Here is a 14,140-nt window from a genome sequence, read left to right as displayed (position 1 = left end):
ATAAAAAACAAGAGCTATACTACATAATATAAAAATATGTAACTTGTGAAAGTGAATCAGTGCCATGTAGCACAGGTCACAATGTGTAGAAACAACATGCCTCTCCAGGGATCACTCATAAGTGCAACTGTGCCATGCCACATATACATACAGCAACATTCCCAAAGAATCCTCAGCTCTCTAAGATTAATACTTAACTGATCAAACAACCTCAAAAAACAATGAAGCTCAAAAACCTTCATATGATCATGACTTTGGATCAAGTATAGCAACTTGCTTTATCAAGAAGTCTGAATGCACTTGTACTGTGTTAATACCTACTTCATCCCACATAATCATACTACCTTTTCCAACTATGTAAAAGAACTGCTTTGCTTTATGCTTAGTAGTTGTTCATTCAAAAGTCATAGGAAATGTTACATCGCAAAATGATCCTCCTTTTTCAGAATGAAGTAGTCAGGTAGACAAATACCCAGTTTTATAAAAAGACTAATAGAACTTGTGTTCATTGAATAGAATTCCAATTTTAAAAACTATACAATAAAACAACAACAAAAAAACAGAAGGTCAGATTCAAACAGTGTGCAGTACCTAAGGTCAATACAGGTTTTAAATCAGAGAGAGAGAAACATAACGGTGCAACATCTTGTATGAACTGCACAAATGTTCTTTATAAATGTATGCAAATTAAGTACATGATACACATGTGGCAGCATAAAACCCAGAATGCATTTCATCAGGACATATGCTGAGTACGAGTGAGAGTCTGCAACTCAGACATTAATGATGCTGTAAGAAACACTATCAACCAAACTTATTAATGGATTTCAATTCTTCAGTCACTGTCAGTATAATTCCTGCCAGTAACAAAGCAGTGTCAGCTACTCCAATTATGCAGATTTGATACTTCTAGCCACAAATACTCAAAGCACACTCAATGAGAAAGAGCAGCAAAACTGACTCTAGATGACAGCTGCATCCATCACCATTTCTCTATGTAACTTGACCCTAGCGAATGAGATACATGGTGTAAAAGGGATCATCATGGCTCTAATATTCTGGCCACTGTCAGGTTTTAGAAGCCCACTGGAGGTACACTGGAATATAGCAGTCATGTATATTCCAGTAGTTCCTCTAAAACCTGATGCAAGAATATACATTACAATGCCCCAAATAAGGCAAAAAAAAATTGTACTGATGCATGGTTTCTAAAAGTGTTTGCAATTGCTAGACATAAGGGACTGCAGATGCAACCCAGGCAGCTATCACTGCCACCACCACAGATGACACCCATGCCTAGGTCAGCAGACATGGACATCATTCCGTAAATGACTGAGTGGTATACAAGTGCACAAGGTGAATAATGAATGATTGTAAAATGTAAGTCAGTCAAGCAAGCACCATGACATAGAAGGTAATTAAGTCCTGACTATGGCCCAGGCAACTTGGGTTCAGTTAGTGATTCTAGCTCCGAAATTGCTGGATGACAGGATGTTCATGCCCTTCCTGGGAACGGCATGCACTCATCTGCACTCCATTGACCTCTAGTGAAGGTAGACGATGCACATAAATTAATATCCACAGGAGGCTGGAGCAGTGACTTTGTCACAGCAGAGGTGGGACAATACACCAACACACCCCCATTGTACATCTACTGCAAAGATGTCACGGGTGCATGCAAAGTGTGGAGAATGTGAGGCACACTGAAAAACACTCCACAGCAGCAATGTGACACTGTCCCAAGAGTCTCAGTCTCTTCACTGGCCTCAATCATGTTAGGATTAGCTTGGGAGAGGCTAAAGCAGGTCTGCTAAACCTAGTGAATGAGGGCAGGATCTAGGGTGAGTTGTATGGAGCCAAAAACAGGCAAAAGAAAAAAAAAAAGGGGAAAAAAAAACACATTTTTTGAGATGGTCATAATGCTCAAGTAAAGCACTCAAATGCCTTGACTATGCTCGCAAGACTGGCACTACCCCCCCCCCCCCCAAGCCAGCTTTTGGATGATGCCAGAGATTCCAAAAAAACCTGTATTCTCACGCCATGACCATCAGAGGGCTGCTAGCATAATTTCATGAGGTCTATGACTGTATATCCACAGGTGAGGTTGCAACATGATCAATAATCATGCATCTGCAAAATTAAAGATGCAATTCTGTTGTTGAAAATACTGTGGAGGTGCCTAGCAATTCAGATCAGAAAAGGTTAAAAAATATCTGTTTACTGAACAATCTCAGTCTAATTAGTCTGAGAATACTTGAAGAACCAACAGAACAGCCAAACATCTCAGAGGACTGCAAGCATGAAACACTGAAGCACCACCCCCTGCAGGGGGGGAACGCACATTATTTTTTGTGGGCCAAGTACTTTTCTGCCATGATATCCCAAACTGGCCAGGACAGGTCAGACCCTGATTGCTAGCAATGTATATCCAAGAATACTTGGAAGCATGCTTCAGTAGATGTGCACGAAAACAGTGTTGGTGCAAATGGTCCTACATGTCCAGGAACCAGCACAGACTTATAAAAACTATGGCTTGCAGAGGAGTGGAAATCCCTGCTGGCACTCTGAGAATCACATACCAAATATTAGCTGTTCTTAACAAATGCATTGTAACTACTAAATTGTTCTCATTTCTTTGACAGCCTGAGAACATTGCTATGGACCGGCTGGCTTTTTGGGCTAGGCAGTGCCTACAAAAAAAGGTGCAGTGAGTTTCACACAACATACAAAAGCATATTAATAATGTGCCATAATTACCTCAACTGTGTGTGTGTGTATGCGTGCGTGTGCTCATGCTCACTGTTTCTGCCTGAGTGGTTGCACTAGGGGAGTTAATTAGGGAATCAAGAGTCTGGATGTGTGTGTATTTATGAGTGCTAGACTGTGGCGTCGACTTATTTATTTATTTTTTGCACAGATGTGTGCAGGGGGAGGGGAATGTCTGGAATTGTGTGTGCATGGCTGTCTGAATGCATTTGTATTTGAATGGAAGGGGTTGCAGTGTGAATGTGCGCACATGCACACGTGTGTGTGTGTCTGAATGAAGAGGGGATGTCTTTGCAAGGCAGACAGCCTAGTACTCACAAATAAGCCTATTAAGAGAAATCATCTTTGTGGAATGTTAAAAAAAATTACTTTTATAATGCCAAAGACTGAAGCAGCAATGGGGATCCTACACTTAAAATACATAAAAAGTACTTGGAAATGGCAGCATGGAAGACCTCTAAACAACTGACAACAGAAAATATATCTTACTCTTCTACGGTATAGAAATGGGACTGAAGGGCATGTGCTAATGAGCAAAACAATGCATGCACTTTCCTGCAGTCTATAATCAAAAACAGGACTGTTGTTGCACATGTTATAATGTTTTTTTTTATTTCGAGGATTTCAATGACCATGGTGAAGGGAAGCAGAGTTAACACCTTTTGCTAGATTTATTAATTCAAGTACGTACATAACATGTTTATCTGATATGTCACATATATCCAACATCTCATTTTTGTGACTGTATTAAATATTTAAAACATCCGCACCTATGGTAAGAGACATGCACATCAATACAGAAATCCTGTCACGTACCTCGGATGAACAGCCAAGTGAAATAGAATGACATGCCCAAACTGGATGTTTTAGAACAGACAGCTGGAAAACAATTTTAATATTTGTGCAGCATGTCACTAAGTAAATGTTTTGTTGATTCTGAACAATGGGTAAAACAAATTTTCACAATAAAAAATTTTATGTAATGTTAATAAAGCTTCAAAATAAACATAAAATATTCAAAATGCAAGATCCAGCTCTGCTGATGTCATGGCAACAAGATCTCTGTATTGCTTTAATATCTTACCTGAGCTTCACGCAGTTTGGAGGTAGTATTTTGCTGTAGATTCTGTACTTCCTGATGCTGCTGCCTTGCTTTGTCAAGCTGTTGCTGGAGTTCGGCTAAACCAGCAATTTTTTCCTTAAGCTAAAATTTATAGGATGCAATTAGAAATGTTTTTACGCTCAAGATGCAGAACTATTATACAATCACTCTTTCAATTTGCTCACTTTCCCTGATCCATCAATACAGATACGTGCAAGTCTAAGTGGGATGGTGTACAATGTTTTACATTACTTTGCTTCTATAATTACAAACATTTGTGTTCAATTCTAAAGTTTTCCAGCATCCTGCCAATCCAATCATCTACTGAATTTATTTTGCTTTATGCTCTGAGATTCATCTGTTAATTTACAAATTTGTTTATTTGCCGGCATATTTTTTTTCTCAATACTGGCACTGACTTCTGGCTTCCTTAGTGACAGGTCCTTGATGCTCTCATATTCTCCAATTCCCCATGTAACAATCACCCTAACTCATGTAATCCACGAGGAAGTTCTCCCTTCTGGGACAGCTGTACACAGTAGGGTCCTCCGTTTTCCATGTGCAAGTTCTAGGGGGGTTGGAGCTGCCATGCACAAAGGGCTATGTGAGGTGCTGTTGTGCTGCAGCTCTCAGTGAGCTTTTCTCTCGTCTCTACTGACAAAGTCAGTCTGATGTCATGAGAGGGAGCCTGCAACAGCACTGCAAGGGAGACATCCCCACCTTTGTGGTGATGTGTCTTTCAAAGACTCACCCCTCTATACCATAGCAACAGATTATCCACATTGCAGTGGCATCACCCCCATTATCTGTGCTTTAGCCATGTTCTCCAGCATGTTCCCATACCCTTCCTCTGGAATAAAACAACAGGTTCAGCTGTGTTATTCTTCTTCTACCCATGTAAGCTTTGACAAGGTTGGCTGAAGTGTTAGGTCTTTACCTAGTAAATCGACAGAGTTGGCACATCTGCCAGTTTTTATTGACTGTATTCACAAAATCTGCCTCCCTTAATAATAAGGAAATGGTATTAGTGAATCCACTGACCACATCTACTCCATATACCTGTTAACCAGCAGTATAAAACTAACACTAACAGTTAGCGTTTTCATTCTAACCACAATAATAGCTATAATAATGGCATTTAACCACTAAAACCACAAAGGCTATAAAATACTCCAATTAGAGAAATTGCAAAAGAAGAAAAAAAGATCAGATACACAAAACTTACTGCAGCTTTAAAAGTACGGATCTAATAATGTTAACACCAACAGAAAACCCGCAAGTGGCAAGCTACAGGACATTCCGAATATCATACATCTAGAAGTGGAAAACATGGTCTCAGAAACAGTTTCTCTAGAAGAACTACTGTAAAAATAAGATTCAGTTTCATTTTCTGTTATCTCTTGTAAGTCATCATTTCTGTAGCTAATTTCAAGTAGCACAACAAGTTTCAAGTCAATGCACCAAAAAGGTGCAATTATGCAAGCTGACCAGGTCAGCTGATAAGAATTTTGTGAATCTTTATCAGATGCCAAGGTAGACTTCTTCAGAAGTAATTATGCCTGTATGAGTCTTCTTGATGCATCACATAGGGCTTGCAGGAACATTAAGGAAACAGTAGCAAGTGCCTATCTCAAAGATCGTGTCTATATTATAACTTCGAAGATGTAAAACTTTGAAAGTTATAATTTCGAACCCACAACATCGAATGATGAAAATAGCGAAGCCTCGGAACATCGAAATCATACCTAGAGCAAGATTTCAGTGGGCCGTTCTGTGGCTTCGCTATTTCCTCCACTGTGGTGCGAGAGTTACGGACCTTAGGGTTAGGGTGCGGGTTAAGGTAAGTGGATAGTTAGTAATGTATGTATGGTGTAGTGTAGGGTTGGGTTTTGTTAACTGTATGTGTGTGTATTAATTAGTTTGTGTATCGTTTCGTAGGGTATGTGTGCGATAGTTACGGACCTTAGGGTTAGCATGCGGGTTAAGGTAAGTGGATAGTAATGTATGTGTGGTTTAGTGTGGGGTTGGGTTTTGTTAACTGTATGTGTGTGGTTTATTTATTTTGGTGTGCTTGTGTTGTGTATGTTTCTCGGAACAGCAATTTTTTTCCCTGGGAAAAAATTTGCTATTCTGAGCATTCAATGTTATCAATATTCGAAATTCCAAGTTCGAACTTAAGGTGTTCGATATTTTGGAATTTTGAATATATGATATAGACCCTCAAAGATCTACCATTATGGTAATGCCACACTTAACTTGCCATATCTTACTTGGAAGAGAGATTTTGTAGCAAGTTTTACCAAAAGGACTAAGATCATATTAGTATCACAAAATAAACATAAAGGACAGAAAGCAAAGAAAAAGCCCCTACAGGGCCACCATATCAATTCTACTAAACTTTCAAGAGGCTTTTGTCCAATTTGTATATGAATGGAACAAGGTTGCTGCCATGCTGCAGAAATTGATGCTGCTGTAGTAACATAACTACAGACCGCCTCTACATGCATACTGCTACAATTATGAAAGGAGGGAATCTTTTAGGAAAGCCATTTGAGGGTTGCTGTTCTGAAACAGTACATTCCAATTTCCTTGGAAGGGATGAATAAATGATTTATTCTACTTCATCTAATCCAACTGAAAATACTGCTACTGGTTTACAGTCAATGTGCAGAAAATGCGTTCTATGGTTGTAATATTTAAGAAGGAAAAACAGCTGCAACATCTATTGAGGAACTATGAATGCAATACTTAAGAAAACTATGCTGAACAAAAGTGACGTTTTCCTGTGAAGTTTGTATAATTTTTTATGGCTTATGAGGTCATGCTTCATTTTGCGAGCTGGTCATTGAATCAGATTTCTGTGCATATTTCCTACTTTAACATGTTGGCTTTCTGAGCTGGAACTCTAAAGAAACATTGATCTGGTAAATATTGCACCTGTTTGTGGGCCGTGGAGCAGATCCAAGAACTAGCCCATTCTTCCTGCCCATCACATCTCCTGTTACACTGGCTGGCAGTGGTGGCATCCAAACCCATTTATCTGCCAACCAAGTTCCCTAGCTGTGATATCTACCACCAAGTCAGATTGTACCTTAGTGTAATATGAGAAGAAAGACACATTCAGGAGTGCAGTACACGATTAAGTTATACTGCAATGTCAATAATGTAAAATGAATTCAAGCATCTTCGGGGGGAGAAAGGAAGTCATGGACTTCTAGTCTTCCAGCAATCAGAGAGAGTGCATTACTTGTTCAGCCAGTGACACTTGGCTAGCTCGGGGGGGGGGGGGTTCTACCCTCACACAGTTAATAGGGGTGGGGGAAGAGTGGTATAAAACTGAGCAGAACTACTAAATGGTAATATGAATCAGCATGATTATTTTGATTATATTTTGCATTATTTTTTCACTTATGTTTTTTAAATTTTTAAAGAAGAAGTTATGTACTCACCATAACATTTCACCTGTATTGTCGATTTTTTCATTTCTCTTCACACATGGGTTCAGATCCAATCCATCGGATCTGAACTGGCCATCAGCAAGCTCGTGTCAACCAAAAAAGCTTATGAATGCCTCCCATTACCCATAATGCATCTCTCTCATGATTACCTCAGATCTTGTTTGCAATAATTATATTCATAGAGAAAAAGGAATGTTAATATCTAACACACAACAGGTTCTTAAAGCAGACCATTTCTGGAGAGTAATGAAAACCAATGTAACCCTTGAGATTCTCTTCCCGTTCAACTAGGAACCGAAATGGAGGGAGTTGGTGAGTGAGGATGTGAGGAGAAATGAAAAAAATCGACAATACAGATGGACTGTTATAGTGAGTACATAACTTCTTTATCTGATATTGTCAATTTTTCATCTCATCCTCACAAGAGTGACAGAGTACCCAGCTACGTTTACCCTGGGTGGATTCAAGGAAGAATATTCCTTAGTACCATCGTACCAACGGAGACCTGCGGTGGTGGTACTGCGGTAGCGTTGTCGCCTCACAGTAAGACACTGTCCGGTTCAATTCTCAGCTAGAGCGTCTTTGCGTGGAAACATGCGTGAATGGGCGTACCTTCGTTGAAGGTTGTGCATCAGGGCTGGTAACTCGGCATGTACAGATTAACTACCAATCATTAGCGGACCGGAGTTCTGCTGTGGTGACCCCTAACCGGAAAAAGCCGAAAGACACAACAACAACCATCGCACCAAAGGAGGCCTTCCCCCTGGAGACCAAACCTAACTTGTAATGAGAGATAAAAGTATGATGATTTGCCCATGTCGCTGCTGCACAAATCTCATCCAAAGAAGCATTTGTCTGGAAGACTGCAGATGTGGCCACTGCTCTGGTAGAATGAGCCTAAATGGATATGTCGGGTTACTTACCTTTTGAGGTACAAAAGGAAATACAACTAGAAAGCCATTTTGATAAAGTAACTTTGGAAACTGGCAGGCCTTTTCTAGGGCCTGCAAATGCAATAAACAATTTTTTGCTTTCCGAAAATCTTTAGTTCTATGTAAATAGAAACGTAGCTGTCTATGTATGAACATCTAACAGATGTAAAACATATTCACCCTCATTACTAAAATATGTAAAAAAAACAGGTAACTGGATAGTCTGATTAATATTTGTTTGAGAAACAACTTTTGATAAGAAAGAAGGGTTGGTACATAAAGAGACTTTGTGTTTGTGAAAATCCAAATAAGGGACCTGGGAAGATAGTGCCTGTATTTCTGATATCTGTCTCGCCAGTGTGATAGCCACCAAAAGGATAGTTTTCCAAGACAGAAACTTCATATCACAAGATGCAACAGGTTTGAAGGCTGGTTGAACAATCAGACTTAGAACAAAATTTATGTCCCAAGGGAGAAAAGGATCCTTGTGGGGAAGTCTCAACAACATGGTCCCTTTTTAGGAAGGTTTTGCAAAGTTTGTGGGAGATTAAATATAAGCTGCCTATTCCAATGTGAAAATTTGAAATGGCCGCTAACTGGACCTTAATGGTAGATGCCACAGCCCCACTGTTGAAAAGATGGGCTAGAAATTCCAGAATGAAGTGAATGGGAGCCATGATATGATCCATATTGTGTTGTTCGGCTCAGATTACAAACCTCTTTCATTTACTCCTATATAGTTTTTGTGATGACTTATGGGAGGATATCAGAATATGATGGACTGGGGAGGAGAGCATAGGTTGTCTGGCAATTAACAGAACTGGAGGAATCAAGCTGTAAGCTTGAGACTGTTAAGGTTTGGATGAAGCATTCCTGTCTGGTGTGACAGTAGGTCTGGAAAGACTTCCAGAATCCAAGATTCCTTTTGTAGATGAAGCCAGAGGGGAAAGGAAATGAGATTTGTTGAGGCCAATACGGGGCAATGAGGTTTATGTTTCTCTTCAACCTGTTGGCTTTCTGAAGGAATTTTGGAATCAATGGAATGGGGGGATGGCATACAATAGTCTGGGAGGCTAATTGTGTACTACAGTGTTCCTTGGGTACTACCCTCGTGGGGGAATTAGGGTGAAGTATTTGATGCATTTGTTGTTCAGGGGAGAGGCAGAGACATTACAGCAAGGCTGTTCCTATGTGCAGAAAATGTTCTCCGCTACATTCTGGTTGAGGGACCACTTGCTGGGCATGAGAATGGCTCTGCTGAACTTGTCTGCTATGACTTTGGACCTTCCTGGAATGTGCGTTGCTACAAGGAAAAAGGTTGGATGAGATCACCCACTGCCACATTCTGAGCATTTCCCAAAACAGAGGGTATGATGTGGTTCCTCCTTGATTTTTTTATGTACCATACTACCGACTTCTTGTCTGACTCGACTGCTACCATCCTTGGAGGAAGATCAGTCTGAAATGCCTGGAACACTAGACGCACTGCTCTCATCTCCAGGAAGTTTATGTGGAGCTTAGCCTCTTCTGTGGACCAGATGCCTTGGATAGTCTTCCCCAGATAATGAACTCCCCTCATACACACAAACACAATCTGGGAAGCATCTGTTGTCACCATAGCCTGTGGTTGAGGGGAACAAAAGGTCGACCTTGTGTCAGCTGTTCTGAACAAATCTACCATGAAAGATTATTTTTGCATATGTCCATTATCAGAATCTGGTGAGACAGTGGTTGGTGAATTATTCAAAATTGAGCAGCCAGAAGCCATTGCAGAATTCTCATGTGAAACCTGGGAGTGGAACTAGCATGATCACCTCGGCCATAGAGCCTAATGCCTGTAGAACATGGCGGGCAGGTATTTTTTTGTTCCTGATTAGTCTTGAAGTTTGCCATCTGATTGTCAACACCCTTGAAGGGGGAAGTCTCACATTCATCTGACTGTTGTCCAGTAGTGCCCCTATGAACTCTTGTGTCAGAGTAGGTTCCAAATGAGACTTTTGTTAGTTTATGGCTATGACTAGCTCGGAGCATAGATGAAGAACAGAGTCTCTTGCATGTATAAGCAGATGCCTGGTCAGGGTAGATATAAGCCAGTCATCCAAATAAGGAAACACCTAGAATCCTTGTCATATCAGGTGAGCCGCAAACACTGCCATGTATTTCGTGAATACTATGGGGGTAGCAGTGAGACCAAAGGGCAGTGCTCTAAACTGGTAATGACTGGCTCCTAGCCAAAGAGTAGATAACTTCTGGAGTTTCTGTCCATTTGTACATGACAGCACATATCCTGAAGATCTATAGAACACATCCAATTGTCCTGTTCCAAAATAGGAAATATGGACCGTATCGTCACCATTCGGAATCTGCATCATCGAACACACTTGTTCAATCTGCTGAGATCCAAGACTGATCTCCAGACCCTGTTTTATTTGGAACCAAAAAGAACCTTAAGTAAGTTCTGAATCCTCTCTGATTTTGGGGGACCTCTTGGATGACTCTTCTTCTAGCAGCTTTTGAATCTGAGTGATTGCCTGATCCCTCTGACTGGCTGGAACATCTGGGATTTTTTTGTTGTAAGGGGGTTGATGACAACAGGGAATCTGGTAACCCTTGTATATTATCCTCTGCACCCACAGATCGGAAGTTAACTTTAGCCAGACTCTCCAGTGCATGGATAGTCAACCCTCGATTGCCTTCAGAGGTGGACAATTATGCCTCCTTTCAGGAGCACTAAAAGGGCTTCCTGAAGACTCCTGGGACCCTTGGTTCTGCAGACCTCCTCTGCAGTGAGAATGACATCTTTCATTATTGTTTTCCCTCTGCCTCTGAGGAAACCTCTCCATGTGTGTATTGGTAGGACCCTTGAGACTTCTTGAACCACATCTTTCCACTGCCTCTCTGAAACTTGAGATAAGGTCTCTGAGGAGCTGAAAAATATATGCCCATGGCAGAAAGGGTCTTACTTTCCTTCTCACACCTGGATAGCATATCTTTGACTTTGGGGCCAAAGACAGGCATGCTGTCAAATGGAGCGTTGAAGAACGAAGACTTAAAAGGTTCCATAAAATCACAAACTGGCATCCAGGCATGCCTTTTCATAGAAATGCCTGAACCCACCACCCTGGTCGGTGCCTCGGCTGCATGTGCAATGAGCCTTATGGAAGAGTTGGCTACTGAATGTAGTGTGGCTAACTTTATCTTTAGCTCCTTCAGCTACTGCTCCTTCAAAGGTATCGGAGAACTTCTTAATGAGATCTCTTTCCAATCTAGCAAAATGCAAAAGGTAATTCAGTGACCACAATTCAAAGGTTGCTGACAAGAAGACATGTTTCCCACATCTATCTATTGTCCTAGAATGTTTATTAGGAGGATGGATAGTCAAGTTCTCCTCCTCCTTGGTTGCTGCCGCCATGACCATGGCATTTACTGCAACCCCTTTTGTCCAAAAGGTCTTGTCTGAGGGAGTGGTTATAATTTTATTTGGTCTCCAGGGAACAGGCTCAATGGAGTCTGGTGTCTCCCATGCCTGCCGTGAGATCAAACCTATGAGCATCGTCAGTGGGCGGAGTCACCCAAGAAGTAGATGGGAGGGGGAACCAAAGGCAGCCAGGTTCACTGACTCCTCAGGCAAAGGACTGCTGGACTGCCAGCCACCCCTCTGCTTAAGAATCTCCCCAAATGAACATCCCCAGGGGGAGACCGTGGGTATCCTTCACTCTCATAGAGGTCAGTGTCTTCAGTGGCTGACTCCTCTGTGGAGTCCAAATGCTTTCTCTTGCATAACCTCTTCCTAGGGACTTCTTCAGTGGGGTAGTCTGGGGAAGTATTGGAAGAGTCAGGGGTACATGGATGGGTATCCTGGCACCTGAGGTCCTGTTGTCCCTGTGGAACTTGGGGGTGGGAAGAAGAATGCAGAGAATCTTGCTGGAGTAATGGATCCGAGGGGGCAGGTGACTTCTTATTTGCAGAGGTAAACATAGCCCACTCCAAAACCTCAAAGGCTGACTGCTCCTGGATGGACAAGGACTCCAGCTCTGATAAGCCATGCTTTCAGGATGGGGTCCCCCCCTCAGACCAGAAGACCACTCACCAGGGGTTGAAGCCAGAGCTGAGCTGACCTTCGACGCTTTGATGTGCATCAACTACTTTGAAGACCTCTGAGTCAAGCGCACTTGGGGTTCGCGAGGCTCACTATGGCTCTGGGAAATCTCCGGTTCTGAAAAAGTCGAGGAGCTCCGAGCAAAAGTCTGATCTGTGGAAGAGGACAACTTCTGATCAGAGGTGAAAGGCACCAGACATATCGGAGCCAAAATCCCCGAAGCTTGCCCTGAAGTTGGAGGAAGAGTGGGAATGGACAGATTAGACAGACCTGATACCGCAAGGGTTGAAGTCAAGAGGGACTTAGTGATACCCTGCGCCCACGAAATCTTCTGCACCATCCATTCCACATCTTCTTCAGTAAGACTCCTAGTCGAATGGGAGGAAGAGGCAGATGGGGATCTTGGTCTTGATAAAAACGAGTACGGTACCCTCGATGGAACTGGATCAAACGATGGAGAGAACCGTTTCCTCAGTAAAACCAAAATAGGTTTAAAATGGGCTAGTTGTCAGATCTGGCATTAATGGATCCGATCTATCCTTAGGAGATAGTCTCGGAGCCGATGAAGTTGGATCCAAGGAGGTGGAGGCCAGAGTGGAAGGCTTCGGTAGGATTAGAGACTCTTTCGAAACGGGAAATTTGGATATTTTCTTTTTTGGCTCCTAGAAGTCAGTCAGCGCCGAAAACTGACTCTTTTTTCACTTGTCCAAAGATTTAGAAGACAAGGATGAAGCTGGGCTTGAATGAGCAGATTTTGTTTTAGAGGATGAACCAGATTTCTTTTTCTCCAGAAACAGCCTCCTCAAAGGTAGAAGGCAACTGCCCCTTAAAATGAGCTTATTCTTTCTCTCTACTAAATCTCGATGACTGAAGGAGTGGAAAATCACACAATCCTCTTGTAAATGAAGGGGACCAAGGCAGTACACACACAAAGAATGCGAATCGCTGGCAGGAATTTTATGTCCGCACTTTGTGCATTTTTTGAAACAGTCTGGTTTCTCTGCCATGATGGAAAGAAGGGACAGGCAGAGGATCCACTCACAAAAAAAACACACACACTCAGAGAAAAAGGAAAGTGAAAAGCAGCTTCTTTTTTTAACAGACAGAAGCAGAAGAGGGGGAAACTACTACCAATAGTAGTTACAGAAAAACCTAATAAAAGTAAAGGGGAGTGAAGTAAAACATGGTTACTTGGAAGGAAAGAGATGAAAGAAACGAAAGTAACCTAAATAAAAAATGGTTACTGTGAAAAGGGGCAACAATTACTAGGGAGAGAGAGAAAAGGATAAAGTACACTACAAATTTACAAAAACAGGAGACAGATTTGCAATGCATAACCTTATAACAAGAGCTCGCTAGTAGGACTACGTCTTCGCAAAGTGGCAAATGAGATCTGAGGTAATTAGGAGAGATGCATTATGGCTAATGGGAGGTATCAAAGAGCTTTTTTTCAGCCACGAGCTTTGCTAATGGCCGAGTCGGATCCGATGGATTGGATCCGAACTGATAAGTGAGGATGAGATAAAAAACTGACATCAGATCTTCTACTTCTGTGTGGTAGCATCAGACAGTCCAACTGAAAACAGGAGGAGTTATGCTATTCTGTATGCAACATTATGCTAATTAGCATCCAGATTTTTTTCAGATCTACTTATTTTTCCAAGAACCTTTATCCAATTTTTTTCTGAGTGCAGGTCAAGAGCTATGGCAGCTCTTAAACCAGTTTAATACATGGGCTGAAGTCTATCTTTTAAGCTTTGATCACTTCAGTCTATGACTCACC

General features: G+C 41.6%; 1 protein-coding gene across 1 annotated transcript in view; it reads right to left on the bottom strand.

Moving 5' to 3' along the window:
• The window catches only part of EEA1 (early endosome antigen 1), a 1,728,461-nt gene that overhangs the window by 721,091 nt on the left and 993,230 nt on the right, over positions 1-14,140 (bottom strand). Inside the window, exon 14 of the mRNA XM_044087190.1 lies at positions 3,851-3,970. Within this exon, the coding sequence (XP_043943125.1) occupies positions 3,851-3,970 (120 nt within the window). The remainder of the gene's footprint in view (positions 1-3,850; positions 3,971-14,140) is intronic.

Source organism: Protopterus annectens, chromosome 11.part0 (genome assembly GCF_019279795.1).
Source record: "Protopterus annectens isolate FY-2018-M chromosome 11.part0, PAN1.0, whole genome shotgun sequence".
In the NCBI taxonomy this organism is placed as follows: domain Eukaryota; kingdom Metazoa; phylum Chordata; order Ceratodontiformes; family Protopteridae; genus Protopterus; species Protopterus annectens.
This window is presented reverse-complemented; position numbering and strand designations above follow the sequence as displayed.